The 17,890-nt window shown below is 40.6% G+C and overlaps 1 protein-coding gene across 3 annotated transcripts in view; it reads left to right on the top strand.

The window, feature by feature from the left end:
* Positions 1 to 17,890, top strand: part of LOC121943164 (CD166 antigen homolog A-like) — a 94,895-nt gene that overhangs the window by 30,463 nt on the left and 46,542 nt on the right. Inside the window, exon 1 of one of the 3 annotated variants that reach the window (XM_042486607.2) lies at positions 7,200 to 7,519. The exons of 1 other annotated variant lie outside the window; for it this stretch is intronic. In XM_042486607.2, coding sequence (XP_042342541.1) covers positions 7,459 to 7,519 — 61 coding nt within the window. In that variant the 5' untranslated portion in view covers positions 7,200 to 7,458. Of the gene's footprint in view, positions 1 to 7,199; positions 7,520 to 17,890 lie in introns of those variants that run through there. One more of the 3 variants, XM_042486606.2, reaches the window with a different exon arrangement.

Below are 17,890 nucleotides of genomic sequence, written 5' to 3'. Positions count from 1 at the left end.
ACACAACAGCTGCAACCAACGCAGGATGCAGGCAGAGACAGACTGTGAACATTTCACCTGTACCACATCCGAACTCTATTTTTTGCCCCCTCAGCCCTCAGTGTAATTGATTCTGCCTCACAGATTTTATCCACAGTCACTCGGGTTTGTTTCCTTGCCCTTTAAATTAATACCTCAAAAAAAAAAAAAATCTCTGTTACTTGATTGAATGTTCTCTCTTAATATTTGGCTCTTATATTAGGAAAGTGTTAAGACACAGAAATATGTTAAACAACATAACAAATATGTTTTTTTCATCAAAATCATCAGTGTCGAGAGACTTTGCAGTCTTTGAAGCCTTGTGTGCCTTGATCTAAATCAGGCTCAGGATAAAGCAAATGTCTCATATGAGTGCCTTGTTTACTCCACTGTGTAAATGTCTGTCATTTCTTACCTAGCAGACCTGTATGACATTTTGCACGATCATTAAATACATTCATGTAACATAGCATAGATCTTAATTTTTGCTTTTTTTAATTCACTTTTTCAACACTTGTGACAATTTCTCGATAGCATCTTCCCATCAGGTCAAAGGGCCTGCAGGAATCGCTTTCTTTCACTGAGCACAATGGTGTCACGAGGAATTTGTCTCGGTAAATTTGCGCTGACATGCTGCAACATGGTTCCACAATACAGGATTAACTGACTGCACGCAGGATAATACAACCTCACACGTGGTGAAAAGACATACAGTATGACATTCAATTAAAAAAAAAAAAGAAGTATTACGCGTTAAAAACCGAGGAACTGCACCAGTGTGACAGCAGGATAACAGCTGAACAGGCCCCAACAACACATTAAAATGCTAATGCTAGAGAATAATACAGTTTCACATGTTTGTTCACATGTTTGTTATTTGAAGGATCTTTACTCATTTTCAATGTCTTAATGCATTCGGAAACACTTTTCTTGTAATCTAGCAGTTTTTTGGTATTATTATGCAGTATCATACTCTGTTGCTGCCATCCAGTCTGTCTTTCTCTATTCAAACTGCCACTCTTCTGCTATTAATAGATTTGACAATGCAATGTTAAAGAACCATGAAAAAGAAAAAAAGAATAGATTATACAAAAGCCAGTGCCAGCCGATGGCATTGAAGAATCAATCAATGTCTTTATAATAACACAGCGAAGGTCAGTGTATCAAAATGCTTTTAACTTCTTCAGAGTTCAGATTTTAACCTATAAAGAAACAAAAGCTTGGTGTATAAAAATAATAGCTGCTATAGTCAATAATTTTGTGTTAATGATGGATCAAATGACTTCATTTAATTTGAAAGGGGTCCCTTGTAGTGACAAACCCCCAAAGAATATTTACCCGATTCTGCAGCTCCCCTAAGCTCCATTCACTTCAACATCTTTCAGCTCATTGTTTTAGGGGTTTTACAGCCTTCAACGTTGCTGTTTTTGTTTAAATCGCCAAAAGGCAGCCACGCTTTTAAGTAAAAAGCTCTAAAACAAACAAAGTTGGTGATTACCAGGTGAACACAGTAAAGCATTTGGCACTTACAAGCCAGTTAGGGTGGAGACCAAAACAGAGCTTAAATGACAACTCAGTTATCATATTAAATGTTGGAATTGAACATTTCTACAATCCCGGGTATGTAACATTCATAGGTTCATATGAGCGTATATGTTGAACATTGACATCACTTTATGTTTCAACAACACCATGGTTAATGTGTGGTTATGTTTATGCACAAAAATCACTTAGTTATGGTTAGGAAAAAAACATGTTTCTGCTCAAAAAACCTTCTTTGGTCACCACAACCACTGTTGGAAGTGCAGAGGTGTCTCACAAAAAAAACACCCAGTTTTGCTGGGTTCCAGTTTGTAGATTTCATCCAGTGGTCTGTTGCTTGGCAGCTGTATCATCTAGGATTCACACCGTCCACCATCTCCTCCACCTCCACATGACAAAGACAGCTTTTTTACATGTTACTGGAAATGTGTCACTTTAGAATTGTTGATATGATTCATACGAAATGTACAAATGTAGCATATCTGTGGTTTGATCAGGCTTTGAGTGTGGCGTGTTGTAAAAAAATGCCTGAATTTGATTGGCACAAATGCGGCGGTAATAAAAAAAGAAGGTTGGCAATTAGGTTTAGGCAACAAAACTACTTGTTTATGGTTGAAAAAGATTGTGAATGCTGTTAAAAAAAAAACATTTGGCTTTGAGTTCCACAAAAACAGCTGAAAAGGTAGCAGCGTGTTGCTACAAAACACCTGGCTTTAAGTACCAAAATTGTTGTTGTTCATTGGTCTCAAACACGGGGCTCAAAGTCCAGTTCTTTTGTAGGACCCTCTCACCCACACTAAGAAGACTTTCCTACTATTCAAACTACATGCGTTGCTCTCAGCGTCTAATAATGAGATTGGTTTACATTGGAGTTGGTGGAAAGCGGGGTTCGTCTCACACAGACGCTAAACAGTACCCCCAGCATCCTTTGCCAGCTGGAATTGTTAAATAGGCAACTGTTTACTTACATGTTTGTCACGTCAATTTCAGCTTTATTTCCGTAAAATAACAGCTAATGCGGCTTTAAAGGTACTGCCTGATAACATGCACAACAAAATATGTGGTCTGAATGACACCAGTTAATGAAGCAACACATCTATCATTAGCTCTCACTCAAATTGAACAACAGTTTACAGTGTAGAAATCTCGAGAACGTTGTGTGCATGCTAAATATTGTTGACAGAGTTGCCCTTTTAAACTTCAAGTAACATAGCAACCTGACAACATGAGACATGCCGTTTGGTCTCCTCGTTTGTTGCCATCAAGAAGCAGTTTCCATTGATCGGCTTTAATATAAGTGAAGTATGGATGGCATGAGGGGCGCAAACAAAGAGATCCATTCTCCTTTTCGTGGTGTAAATGTGAGGATTAGTTGGGGGGAAAAGTTAGGCTCTACGGAGAACAATGAAATCAATAAAACGCAGACTCCTCACAGAAAGAGAGGTAACTCTGCATCGACTACAGGCTGCTCACACACTCAATCAGATTAACTAATGAAGCAATTATTGATCCAAAGTGGGGCTGCTGGCCGGCACAGGACTCGCCATTAAGTGGATCTTCCCCTCCCTTGGCCATGCTGAAAATGTCAGGGTCACTGTGTTCGCTGCTTGACACAGTTTACCAAAGCCCAATCTGTAGGAGACTAATCACTCGTCTGCCTCCCAGGAGCAGTTGTGAAGGGGCCAACACCTCCACAGGATAGGGGGAGGAATTTGATTTTCACAAAACCTGAAAAGGGGCCAAATTAACTTGTGCCATATATGCCGCTTCAACCGGGCAGAAATGATAGAATGGGGAAGAAAACTGACCACCGCCGGGCTGAAAATGAGCAGTATCCAGTTCACTTTGTAACCCATGCTGCACTGCACATCTGCTGTTGTATTCTGACAAAGCTGACTTTAATTATTTTTATACTTGAAACACCTACGATAATTAGCGTAGACCTGCAACATGAGCTAGTGGGATGGGGGGAAGAAAGAAAAAGATTTCTTGTCTGCAGCATCCCCGAATGTCAAAAATGCGTACTTTCATAGCCCGAGTCCATAGCAACACAAGGTTGTTTGTTTCCATGCTCATAGCAGGAGCAGTGTCACAGGATGTCTCACAAGATGTCAGAATAGGAGTGCTCATTCTTTCATCAAATAAAAGACAGCTGGAGCTGGTACAGTTCCTCCAGTATGACATGATATATTGTAATTCATTAGTCTTTGTGCAATCTCTTTTTCTAGTCATGGGGACTGACGGAAAACGCTCTCTCGTGAATACAAAATTAACCAGAACTTCAGCTGCATCCATTCCATTGAAAAGAAGGTGCTGCTCACAGTTTCATTGTGCTTTTTTTTAAATTTTTTTTTTTTTTTTATGGTGACATGGATTCAGGGTTCTGCTTTTGTTGCTGTATTTCAATATTTAGTCCTTGACCAGTCTCACCTGAAATCCCAATTATGACCAAGGCGTTTATGTTTAGTTTGGCAACTGAACGCTGTGCTCCAGGCCTGGTCATCAGTCAGTCTCATTTACTTTCACCCACATGAAAAAAAAAGAGCAAATAGTTCTTTTTTTACTCGGCGCACTGAGGCAGGAAAAATATTGCTTTGCGGTTAACTTCTAATCAAATTGCATTAGGTTTTCACAGCCTGTGCCCTCACTCCATTTGCACAAACCATCACAGACCTACATGAATTTCACACCCAGGGTGAGGAATACTTACTTCTGCACCCTGATAGATTTCCTCCCCCGGCCCAACACACAATACGTGCACACGCAAGACGCGCGCACACTTTGTGATCAGACAAGCATGATCATGCAGTTACAGCACAGTGGTAAATCATTTTATTTGCAGCAAGTGTGGTTTTAATGACATTTTACATGCTCTGATGTTATTTTTACCAACTTCTGAAATGGACTTGCACAGACTGTCACTGTTATGCCCGTTTTAGAGCGCGGTGCTTTAACAAAAAACAGCCCTCATCTATAGTCACGATCTATTTGTCATGACTTGAAACCACGACACGACATGCGAGTAAATATAGACATCTACACAGAGCCATAAATGAGTACAAGTGCAAAGAAGTCAAAGCACTCATATTAATTCTAATTATTAACATAGTCATTGTATGGATATTAATCATAGTGGTGCTGCTCTTTAATGTGCTCAGTGAAATAATTGAAAAGTAAGGAGATATGAGGGATGATTTGAATAATTAATTTCAGCTAAATTATTTATGTGGAAAATTCTTCATTATAATTAACCTTGGACCCACATCATATAGCTGGCTTTACCATGAACCGTCTGTCCTGTGCCTGTGGGGCACAAATTTGCGAGGCGGGGGCTGATTCAAACCATATCAGTATATATGTGTGTGTATGTGCATGCATCTGTTAAATGTGTGTTTATGTGTCTGCGTGTTGGTGACAGCAGAGGTGAAAAGTAACACGAACATTTACTCAGGTACAGCAGTTAAGTGCAACATTGAGCTTCTTTCACGCCATCTTGGCACATATCTGCTTAAACATCTCAGATAGATGTACTTTTTTTTTTTTTTTTTACTTCACTGCGTTTATGTGACGGCTGTACTTGCAAGTTACTTCGCCAGCTTCAGATTCGTCACAGTGAAAAGCTCATCAACTGTCACAGTCGTCAGGCAAAAATAACAAATAAATAAAAAAATCTAAATGTCTGCTTTTCAGGAACTCCCAAAACAGCCCTGTCTGTCTTGATGACGTGATAACTTTTGACATTGGAGTGACATTGAGTGGAGGAGGAATGCAGTCGTTCAGCTCATCTGAAACAACGAGAGTCAATCACAAATTGCCCATTCAGATGAATTTTGTTTTTCATGCATTTACAGTATTTCAAGGTCTAGAGTGTAGAATTCAGGGGCATCTATCGGCAGAGATGGTAAACAATATTCATAATGTTTTCATTAGTTTATAACCACTTTAGATTAAGAAATGCTGTGTTTTCATTACCTTAGAATTATCTCTTTATATCTACATATGGAGTCCTCTTCCAGGGAGTCTGACATATTTTTCTACAGTAGCCCAGAATGGACAAACCAAACATTAGCCCTTATTACACTGAGATCACGCTGCAGGGCCGCTACCTAGTCCCTTCTTTATGCAGCCATTGCATTTTTACACAGAACCAAAATCATCTGCATTGTGCTGCTCCAGTGTGTGATTATAGACAGCATGCTGGCATTGTGACAGGCTTGATGTATAACACACCAGCACGTGGCAGTGTGACTTACAACATATGCGTCGGCTGTGCTTTATAAACAATAACAATGGGTTAACATGGCGATAACAAAACTTTACCGTCCCTAAGGTGGTTGATCTTGTCCTGTGCTCGCAGGGTAAGCAGCTTCTGAACCTCATTGTCTCCCCAGTTTGCATACATTTTCGGTTGTTGTTCTAAATCTCTAGGGGTGGGTTGCATGCATCACACTTGTCAAAACGTCCCGTCTGTGGTCTTGTACATCCAGCTGTCCCGTTTACACATTTGTTGATTTGGTGCTGTATGTCCTTTGCTGCCAGTTTAAAGGTGAGTGCCCCCCATTCCAGAAATCGCACCGGCGAGGCAGCATAACAGCACAATATTCCTGCCTTAGACAAGCAGCGTAAAACTTTTGAGTCTCCTGGCAGTGGGTAGCACACAAAATACGTCGTCAAGACAGCACATCCATCCTGTCCATGGTCCCGTCCTGCCGACTGTCCCTTTTACACAGACCCTGATGCGGTGCTGTTACTTCTTCAGCTGCCAGCTCAAATGCGAGACATCTCTGTCCCCCTCATTCTTTTTTTTAATGTATAACGGTGAGATGGAATAATGGCGTGACATTCCCGTCTTGGCCTTGCTGTCTGAAGGGCCTACAGGCTCTAGATAGGGCCATTCTTTTCACATTGGCAACCGCAGTTCCATCAGGGAAAGTTTCAGTTTTGCAACCTCACCACCAGGCGCTACTAAATCCTACACACTGGACCTTTAAACACTCTGATATAGATCAATATTTTGTAATATTAGGGGATGAATCAACTGAATCACAGACAGTAAAATAATCCCCAACAATTACAGATAATTGATCCGTTATTGAAAATCAGAAATTATAAATGCCATGGACCCAGCTTCAGAGGATTTGCTGCTTTTCTGACATTTAATAGATAAAGTGATTAATTAATTCATTGAGAAAATCAGATTACCACTGAAAGAACATTTCACAGCAATATTTACTAATATGTACTTTACATAACATGAGTTAATGCAGGTGCAGGATTGGGGTGTCTATTCTGGGGTTTCAGCATTAAACAAGTCTGAAGTGCTGCTTGATCGAAGGTTTCCTCCTGTGTGCGCGCGCGTGTGTGTGTTTGCAAGCAGAGTGAGGGTGCATGTGCAAGAGAGAAGGGTGGGGGGTAGAGAAGGGGAAAAAGAGGAGTTGAAGATGAGAGTAAAAAGGGTGAGGGGCGAGAAGGAAGGGGGACATGAGGAGGGGGTGAGTTAAGGGGGGGTCTTAAGAAAGGAGGGGGGGGCTTGTGTGTGGAAGGAAGGAGGTGGGGGTGCTACTGGAGGAGGGAAAGGGAGGGTGGGGAGGTGGTGGTGGCGTAGGCGGAGCTGCAGACAGGATCCTCCGCCCTCGCGCTCGTCTGTGCGCCCCTCGCAATTACCTGTTCCACCAGAACTGATGTGAGCGCGAGTTGGCGAGCACATGCCACGTTTGGAGAAGAGCCAAGTCTGAACTGCCTTTACAGCAACAGGGTAGGCTTGCGAGGACCGTTTTAATTCAACCAACCTACAAAAAAAACAAACAAACAAACAAACAAAAAAAACTCACCCCAAGTGGTTTTTAACAAACCTCCTGAAAACAAGCAGCCGACTGAGGATCTGAGAGACCCGCGAGGATGCACTTGTTGTCCGCCAGCTGCGTGTGTGCCCTCCTCATCTGCGCGCTCCTCCGCCAAGGTAAGCTTTTGTCTCACTAACCGGGCACCGGGGATGTTCACGCGGGTGCATCCGTGCACTGCAGCCGCAGGTAGCCTATGTGAGACAGGGAAGGTCCCAGCAGTCACACGCAGGTGCCTCCAAAACTTCAGCCCAGGTTATCGACCACATTTCCGGGGAGAAGTTGAGCAGTGACGCTCCCGGTTTTTTAGTTTTTAAGTTAGTGAGCTGAAATATAGTTTTAGTTTCTCCTAAGCCGCCAAAGTATTTAGACGTAGATGCCCATTTTATATAAATTTGGGATGAATTTATGTAGAAAAATACCACTGTTTTTAAAAATTGCAAACCTTGAACGATCACTGTCATTGTTGTATTGTCAGTCTGTAAACCCCATAATGCAGTGGTCTTATAGGGGTGGGCGATATGGCCATAAAATAATATAACAATACTTATATTATAGTATTTTTTTCCGATATTTTCTCGATGATATGACAAAATGCTGAAAAATAAATTATTAATTTCAAGAACGTTCAGTTTTAACAAAATAAGTGTTAGATATGTCGCCACAAAAGTTACAGTTTGCCTTTTAATATTCAATATAACAAAAATGATCCCTCATTTCTTGAGTTTGTAAACAACAGTAACTCAGAGTGAGGCTCTGTTATGGATAAAATAAATATATCAACACATAAAATCACACATCTAAACAGATGCCAAACACAAAAAAGTACCCTTCAATCTATAACTAGTAAATTTATATATAAAATAAAATATTGCCAATATCACGATATGAGTTTTTTGTAATATATTAAAAATGTTACTGGTATTATCATGATATGACACGCCCCTAGTGGTCAGCTATCTCCATGTTTCTTTATTACAAAATGTCCTTAAATGCATGAAAAAAGTCAGGATAAATAAGACCAAGTAGTTATTCTTAACTTCACTCACCTCATTAAATGGTTTATCATCGCCAATTCATGATCATATCTATGAAAGTGACTTTTTTTAAAATATAAATTGCTTACATGATGTGAAATATCATCTATTGTGCCACCCTTTTTTGTTATCCCCGCACATGGTGGGAGAGGCAGGCGGTGAGGTAGTCATCATCATCTTCTCATGTGCTCATGCTATGATGTCATCATGATGCCTCATTTTTTTTCTTGCTAATGTGTTTTCCTCTCCTGTTAACACAGGCTGTTGAACAGAATGATGCTACGTTCACATCCTGTCTGATTTATTGTAATTATGGGCTGCCTGTTGGCTGGGGGGAAAGCGCTCCTGACAGGCTCCCACTAGTAATTACATGTAGGATAGGACTCATGGCGGATGTGGGCAGTTGTAATGGGGTTGTACAAGTGAATGCTTCCAAGTTTTTAGCAAAGAAATTAGGTTCTTTTGGGTGTAATGTGAATGTAGCAACTTGGCATTAAGTGGTGATTTAAAATATGCTTTGAAAAATGAATGATTTTGCCCCTGGTGGCTCTCTGGGGAAAAAAAAGATAAAACAGGGACAAAGTATGCTTAAAAAAAAACATTTAAGTCCAAATTTTTTATGCTTAGTATTTAATGTGCAGCGGGTGTTTGTGCCTTTCTCCAGGCTTCCTTGTTGTCTGCTCTGTCGGGGCCAACAGGTAGCAGCGCCATGTGCTCACATCACTCAGCCAGGCTATTAAGCAAAGCTGCACAGAATACAGCCTGTGCAAAGAAAAAGGGGCGGAGAGGTTGATCTCACTGTAGTCTCTACCACCTCGTCACACTACGGTGGCGCCTGTTGTTGTAAATTAACACCATGCAGCACCTATCAGTCAGGCTCAGGTGGTTTATTTGAGAGGAAACGAATGGCCCTTTTAAGGCGTTTTTACACCGTTGTGCCACTGCAGTGCCGTGTGCTTGAGACAGGAGGAGAGTGCACTGAGTTGGTAATGAGGTTGTGGTCATCCACACTGCTGTGGGCATGCGGCCTGAAGTGATGGTCAAAACATGTGTGTGTTTGCTTTCACAACAGATGGTCTGTCTTCATGTTCTTGTAAAAAAGTGAAGGTTTCTCTTGCTACGGAACAGAAATATTCTTCAATTTGTTGAAAAAAAAATTGACTGAAATGGTTTGTTGAGTTTGAGATTTGCAATAAAAGATGGCATCGATACTTGTAATAAAAAACAGGCCTATGTTTATTATATTTGAACTGATGAAAAAAAGCAACAGCAGAGCAAATAGTCAGAAAGATGCATCTGTTTTTTTGTTCACTCTCTTGTCTCCACCCTTCCCCCACCACCCTCACCACCCTCGCCCCCTCCTGAACAGACAGGCAGCGCTCGGTGTCACAGCTGGTATTACTTGTCAGGCGAGTGGGGCTCTCCCCTTTTTTGCTAATGGACTAATCTCTTGCGAGGGTCACCCAATTTCACCTGAGATAGATTTGTTCTCCCCTCTTTCATCTCTAACTAGGTTATGTCCAAACCTGTCTTTGTGAACGTTGTGACGTTAATTCAGAGGAAGGGAAAAAACGGCTCTAATTGTACACTTGTGTTACATGTGGGATTGTGCTCAGTCGTGTATTTGTGTGCTTGTGCACGTCCCGTCTTGTTTATAGGCGCTTTCCTCTTGATGTCTGGAGACTGCTTGTGGTTGTTTCTTCTTTGAACAGAGATTTCTTTGTGACTTGCAAAGTATTGTATCCCTTCATGCAAAATTCAGATGCATTCATGAGAAGTATGGCAACTCAACCGAATCGTGGCTTTGAATAGAAATGCTGCATCTGTACTTTGTGCCATCACTTTAATACGTCCTCCCTTAAGATCATTTAGTTGTTTGTTGATCCGATTTTGCAAATGGCTCCCTGGCTAGCCACAAAACATAGTCAGACTGTGAAATCAAGATCTGAATAACTAAAGCAGTGGTTCCAAACTGGTGGGTCGCTGTCCAAAAGTGGGTTGCAGGTCCAATTTAAATGGACCACAAGTGACTTGCAACCATGTCAAGTTTGTGAAAAACTGGCCTCTTTTTTTTACCCTCCCCAAAGCTACAAGTATTGTTTCTTGAGCCTCCCTGAGTGACTCTGGGAAATGCATAAAATGTTCCTCCCACATGATGTGTTCAAGGACTGTCTGAAATTTCATAATTCAACAATAATTTCTGTTTTTAAAGTTTCTGGCTGTGATAAATGGTGTCATTTTGGTGATTTTTATTTTTGGTGGGTTCTTTTTATAAATTCCCCCAAATTTGAGAGAAATAGAAAATTACCTTTTTTTAAAAAAAATTAAAAAAAATCTGCCCTCAAAAAATTGATAATTTTTTTAAAGGGGGGAAAAAACGCTAAAAGTTCAAAAGTTAACCCAAAATTTTGAAGAAAAAGAAAATTGCCAAAAATTTTACAGGAAAAAAATTCAAGCATGCCTTCCGAATCTGCAGGCCTTTGGTTTTGGAAGGCATGTTTTTTTTTTAAAATGTTGGTGATTTTTTTTTTAACCTACAGAGGTCTGGGCTAAGACCCAAATGTCCTCAAATCCTAGAAACACCCCTGGTTTTAACTAATTGCATTTTATTCTTGCAATATGTTTTATTTCATTGTGTTTTAAGCCCATGTGTTATTTACAATTTGTCAAATTTAATTTAATATGTGGTAATTTCTCTTATGTGTGGACCTTGAACTAATGACTGAGGAGAAATCTGGATCCAGTAGCGACACCAGTTGGGAACCACTAAACTAAAGAGTTGATAATAGCTAAAAATCTTCAACTAACAAAGGGAACAAACCTATCCAAATTTCCCCTCACTTGTTTGAACAGTAATGCTTAAAATGGCCTCAACTTTGATATCTACGCATCTCATCATCCTACTGGATGCTTAACCCAAATTTGGCAGCTTATAATATCTCTCAAAAAGCTCTGTAGGACTCTCAGTCCTGTGTGGGGAGCGATAAGTGTGAAGTGGAATCTTTTCTAGCATCACACAGTCAGTATACTCATGTTTTCGATGAAGACCTTAGTGCTGAGTGGGAAGTGAGACATATGCCATTACTCGCCCAAGAATCACAGAGTGAGCGAGATATGAACAAGAAACATGTTCAATAAGGAGGATTTTGGATTTTGGGCATTATGTCCTTCTCAGGCCTTGATCAGAATAAGAAGTAAGTGGAAATGTGAGCAGAGAGCAGATGTGTTGCTGATGGAGAGAAAAGGGGGGGACACTTTTCAGACAAGAGAAGGCTGTTCAGACAGGCGAGGTCGTACTGTAAATTAGAGCAGCATTAGGGTGGGGAGCCCAGTGTCACTTCCCATCAGGGGGTGCAGGATTCCTGCTAGCGCCCCTGGCAGCGGCACTTTACAGCCTGGATGTGGGTCTCAAGCTTAATTAACTACTGACATGGTAACTTTAGCTTTAAATTACAAATAACTAAAAATAAAGATGAAGCTCTGGGTGGTGTAAAACTAAAAATATCCTGGAGTTATGATGAAATTAAAACGTGGCTGTTACATAATTTTTAATGCAACTAAAAAGCAGGTTTTAGTGCACATCTAAAAACTGGGAAATCTCGTATTTGAGTCAATCATTAACCTGCTCTGTTTCCTTGAGGGGAGAAAAATCTTTGCGTGCTACACTTTCCAAGAATTTAGGCCAATGCATCAGCGTGTCCCCAGAGAAATGATGCTTATAACATATGCATTTGGAACATATGGTGTGCCATAACACCTCAATTAATACAGTAGACCTGGAATTAAATAGACAAATCAATTCTCCTAGATTGTACAAATAAGATGCACAAAACTGTGAATCAAATGGTGAATATAGACGGGCATTTCCATTTTCTTTGAGTTTTTGTCTGCCTCTCACACAGTGGGTTGGAGTGGTGCACCCCCACCCCCACCCCCAGCAGGACACTGAACAGGTGGAGGAGTGTTGGTTTTTAGGGCCGTGAAGGGGCAGAGTGTCTCTTTATGATTCCTGTTTGTGTGCGCAGTTGCTGAAAGAAAACACCTTGCTCCCATTACTCACGTGAAGTTTTTGCCTCATTATTCACTTCATTCTAACTTTTAGAGACAGTTGTTTTTCAGCTGAAATTGTTGTATATATTTTTTGATTTGTTCTCATCACTAAACCAAACATCACCTTTAGATTAGATCTGGTGAGACAGAACCTGAGAAATATGAGCCACCACATGAACATGCTGAGTATCCTGTGTGTCAGAGAGAGCAATTCCCTCTCTGCTGGACTCTCCGAGCAGGGGGATGTATGAGTGGCATTGCCTTGAGAAAATGAAAGGACTTGTGTGGCAAAAGCAATCACTCTGAGGCAATGAGTCAATGAGAAAAGGGTCTTTTGTTCGCCTGTGACAGTTTTACACACAGGATTATCAGTAAAACAGCAGCAAGTGAATCTTAATTACACTTTGGTGATTGGTTCACCCCACTTCTAGAGTCGGAGTGTGAGATGTATTCAATTTTTATAATCTCAGCTGAAACTGCCTCTTCAGTTGTCCATTTTATGTGTAATTTGCCAGCCAGGTTAAGAAAGGCCGGCTGAATTTAGCAGTTTATTGACTTTTTATACATGCTCTTTTAGAATTCACATGGCTATACTGAGGCAAGATAATTTTAAAATGAGAGACGGCATTGTAATGTGCTACCAGACAGACTGGACCAGACAACATCTCAGTTTTCTCTCTCACTCTCCTGATTTTGCACGCAGGTTCCTCACTCTGCCGTGCAAAATAATGGTTTATTTGTTATCCAAGGGGAGGGACCAGAGTTCTATTGTTTCAGCTATAAAGAAAGGCTTAACAACAGGAGAGAGATGACTATGCTATGCAGCGGTGCTTCGTTCTTTATGCAGGAATACCCCCATTGAAATGCATGAAGGTATCCTTGGTTTTGGTGAAAGACCAGCAGCACTCTGAAATTGGGCAGCCCTTGTCTCAGGGACAAAAAAAGTGAGGTTGTTTCTGTCTTTTGTCATTGAAGCAGCCCCCAGCTTTCACTGGATTCCTGTGGACTCCCGCCGACTGTATTGTGAGGCTGGCTCTTTTTAAACAAATGAGTGTATGATAGCGACTTCTTGCTCCCGCTCCTCTCTTTGTCATTAATATGGAACAGCACACACCCCTCGGAGAGGGCACATAGTAGCTGCTGCCTGTCCCTGCACTTCACATGTGCAACCTGACTAGGGGGGGGGGGGGTTCGCTCCTCCATATGAAAAGGCTGTGGCCACACCCATCTTTGCCAGGGCCTGGATCTTTGTTCAAATTCTCCATTAGAGTCATTGCTCCGTTTTAATGAATTCTTTGAGAGGCCTCCATTAACTGTGATGGTAATCATTCGACCTCAGAGAATATTTAAGGAAAGGGGCACGTGTGTATGGAAAGCCAGAGGATGGGTCCTTTTGTGACTTTTGTTTTTTGTGAATTTCATTTAATGAACTTCTTTTTCTCATTAAAATGTATCTTATAGATTAATCAAAGACAAAGAAACAGAGTGTCAGCAGCAGGGGCTCCCACTGACCCATGGAGGGGGTTCTTTGCCCTCACTCTCATAAAGTCATTATTTCTTCCCATTTATTGGAGTCAAGTGGTGAGATGGAAGGTTGCTTTTGTATCAGACCTTTATTTTGACATTGTCTAAGGTTCAGGGGAGTCAGTCGGGTTGATGCAGCTTTTGTGCAAAAGGTGAAACTTTAATTTCAAGCCCTGGGTTACTCATAAAATGACATGGAGGTTTGACTTCCAGTCATTTCTGAATCGTCCTCTGTTAGGCCAAAAGCTCGTTTGCAGTACTGAGAAGTCGCTCTATTCATTCAGATGCCGTTTAGCAATTTTTCATTCATGAAACATCGCACCACTCCCCATTGCACATTGCCTTTGGGACCCAATAGAATGGCCTTGTGTCTGCATTTGACCCCAGTATTCACATTCTTGCCATTTGAAAAGCTGTTTCTTTGTGTTGTGCTGATGTCCACCATCATTCCCTCATAGACTGCAGCAGCAGTCTGCGGTGCCTGAAGCTATCTTTGATTACACGCTGCTTCGGATGAACTTGCAAGAGACAGGAGTTCTCATTCAGGGAGACTCTCTTTCACAGGGGATCGCAAGAGTATCTCTGATTGGAATTAAAAGCCTGTCATTCTGTTAGTGTCTAAGTACGAAGCAGGATGGAAGATTAAATGTTTGGCCCATCTTCTCTGGGTCATCTATGTATCAATACACTTGGGACTACCCTTGAATCTTTCTAGTGGTCTAAAACACGCTGATGGGAGGGGGAGGACAGCTCTGCTCTCTTTCAAACAGGTTGAAAACCACATCTTTGCATGTCATAACTACATAATGATAATCCAGTGTTTCAAAGAACATATTCACATTATTTAAAGTTTATGTTGAATCCTGTTTGGAGGGTTTCTTTGCTCTAACCTGTACATGACTCATGAATTCCCCATTCCCCTTTGAAGCAAAGAAACTTCCACATTTCAGTCCTTGAAAACTTAGGAGGGACGCTCTGCTTTACTGACCAAACATCAATATCAGTCAATGTTGGCATTGATTGCCATCAGCCCATCAGCAAATAAGATTACGTTCACCGATGGCAGTGGCTGGTGTTTTTCTGTTGAGTCACATCAATTTTACACAGCCGAAAAAGTAAGGCTCGATATGAATGGCGTCCCGTCCTCCTGGGGATGATAGAAAACATTCCCTGAGAAGCCTTTGGGAAGAAAGGATGCAGTAAACTCACTATCAACGCTTCAGGCAAGGCACCCCATTTTTTCTCTGATAATGCTACAAAATCGTGTTGGAATTGGCAGAAAGACTTTAGCTGTTCACAGCCAGGGGCTGAAACTAACAGCAAACGGGGGCTGAACTGAGTTGCATTATAATGCATTCAAGCTCTGTTCAGTAAAAATAAGAATTAGGCGAAGATAAATTATAATGCTATCGTGGTGTGTGCAAATGTCATTTTTTAAAAATTGATTTTGCGAGAAACTTGAATAAGTAGTTGTTTGATGGAGAAATTTGTTTTGAAATCTCTTTTCTTGTGCTGCATTCAGATACCTTTACAAGTATTTAAAGCTTTGGACGTTAAGCAAATTGGTACATTTTCTTTGAGAAACATGGGGAAAAGGCAAGAAATACTCCACAAATTGAAATAAATTTGTAGATTTAGAAAATCATTAAAAAAAAGGGAGGGGTAAAACTACATGCATAATTATCACAAAGAAATATTTAAACTTATAAAATTCTGATTTTTTTCAGCATTTCATTCAGGTCATATGTTTGGGTTTTTTGGGGGGAGGGGGGGCTCATTTATTTGTACTTTTTACAAATTTCTTGCACATTTTTGGGTCATTTCTTCTGTCATTGCTCATTGCCTTTTTCCTCCATGTTTTTGATGAAATCAAGCCGATTTGCTCAGGTTTCAAAGGGTTAAAGATGTTTGTCATGTGAAAGAAGGTTAGATTAAAGGCTGTTGCATAAATATGTATGGTTGAATTTGTGCTCATTCAAAGATAGTGTAACAAAGGGCTAAATGACTTCAAGTTAAGATTTACCTGCCCCAAAAAGAGATATCATTAACAACAAAAACTAATACATCCGTACTGGCTATCAGCCGAATTGTCATTGTGAACATAATTATCAGTATTGGCCTAATCGGTGCATCCCTATAACTTGGACTTCCACCCTGGCCCTGGGGCGTATACTTCCCCGCTGTGCAGCTTCTTGGAAAAGCCATGATTAAGTTAGAAGAAATGAGATCCTCACATTAAAACAATCTTTTTTTTATGCAGCACTGTTTCCTCAGAAGTCAAGTGATGGCTTTTTGCATGCTGATTACCCCACGAGAGATTCTTTGACTGATATATGACTTGTGGATGTGTTAGATGTTTTTATGATAAGACGATCTGCTTTGCTGTTAAGTATTCAGCTGTTCCGCTGCCAGACCTGACGAGGAAGGTGAAGAGATGCTGGTCTGGTAATTGGATGCAATACTTAATTTTCTAATGGGATGTCTTAAGAGGTCAAGTAGCCTCATGTTTCTGGGGAGAATCTCTCTGTATTACACATCCCACTGGTGCAATTTAAATGCAGACTTTTGTACTGACTTATCCTCTTAGCACAAGAAAAAAAATCAAAACGGATGAATTTGATTTCACTCCGCCTGGACTGCAGGGTGGTCGGAAAAGAAAAAAAGCCATGAACATCTAATAGTAAACCCACAGGCAGCCTGTCTGTTCGAGGCCCTTGTCATATAAAAGTTGCTTTATTACCATGCCTGACTTGTCTATAAAGCGAGGACATTGTTAAATGAACTTTGCAGGGGTTTAATTTTGAGTAATGAAGATGCCATAACCCATTATGCTACCATTCATTTCCCCCTCATACAAGTGGTAGATCCAGAGATGACACATCATTTCCTCATATAATGATAGTGATTTCATTTCAGCGTGCATGCAGGGTCACGCAGAAAGAAAAAAATTGACACTGAAAAATGAACAATGAGTGTAAGATGTTTAGGGTAAAGCGGCCTGGATTTTCTGCTCTTTTCTGAGGAAATCTCAGGATTACCTGACTTATTGTGGAGGGCTTGCCACAGCACGCTAATGTATAAACACAGCCAACACAAACAGGGACACACCACACCAGGACATCACAGCCACTGTTTGTCATTTTGTTCGCACAGTAATATCTCCCAGTGGGTTTCTAATAATTGTTACCTTTCTGCTCAGGGTGGCATTTCCTCAGATATCATGCTTGAATGGATAAATTTCTTGTTGTCCTCAGTAATGTTTTCACTGCATTTTCATATTTCAGGTCATTACATCTGAAAATAAGCACGTTCTTAATATTAACAACAAGAGGAGGCGGGTTAGATGCTTTTAGATGTAATTTCCTCTCCTCTTGTTCTGTTTGTGAGTTTCTGAGTTTTTCCCTCATTTTGGTGAGATGTTCTAATGAACTGTAAAAAAAACAGACAGTAAACACACAGTGATGCTTTGAGCTAAAGGCTCACAACGGCATGCTAACATGCTCATATTGACAGTGTTAACATGCTGATGTGGTTTGATGTTAATCATGTTAACCGTTTCACAACCGTTGGAGAATTATTTAGCCGTAAAATTTGGGGGAGAATGTGAATATGTCCATATTTTTTTCAATTTATCTGACAATTATTTCTTGATAAATTTACTGATTTATTTCTCTGTGAAACATCGTGAAGTAGTCAAAATGAATGTCATAATTTTCATTATGTCTTTAAACAGCTTTCTTGTTTGTCTAACTGTCAAAAACCCAAATACATTCGATTTACAGTGGAGAGCAACAGGTCTGTGAATGGGAGTAGCGGGGACCATCAAATGTTTGGCATTTATCTACAAAATCAGATTACAATTTCGACCTTGCGCCACAG

The sequence above is a fragment of the Plectropomus leopardus genome, chromosome 6 (genome assembly GCF_026936395.1).
Source record: "Plectropomus leopardus strain MGB_pleo_1.0 chromosome 6, ASM2693639v1, whole genome shotgun sequence".
Taxonomy (NCBI): Eukaryota; Metazoa; Chordata; class Actinopteri; order Perciformes; family Serranidae; genus Plectropomus; species Plectropomus leopardus.
The sequence above is the reverse complement of the archived record's forward strand: the minus strand, read 5'-3'. Positions and strand labels throughout refer to the sequence as shown.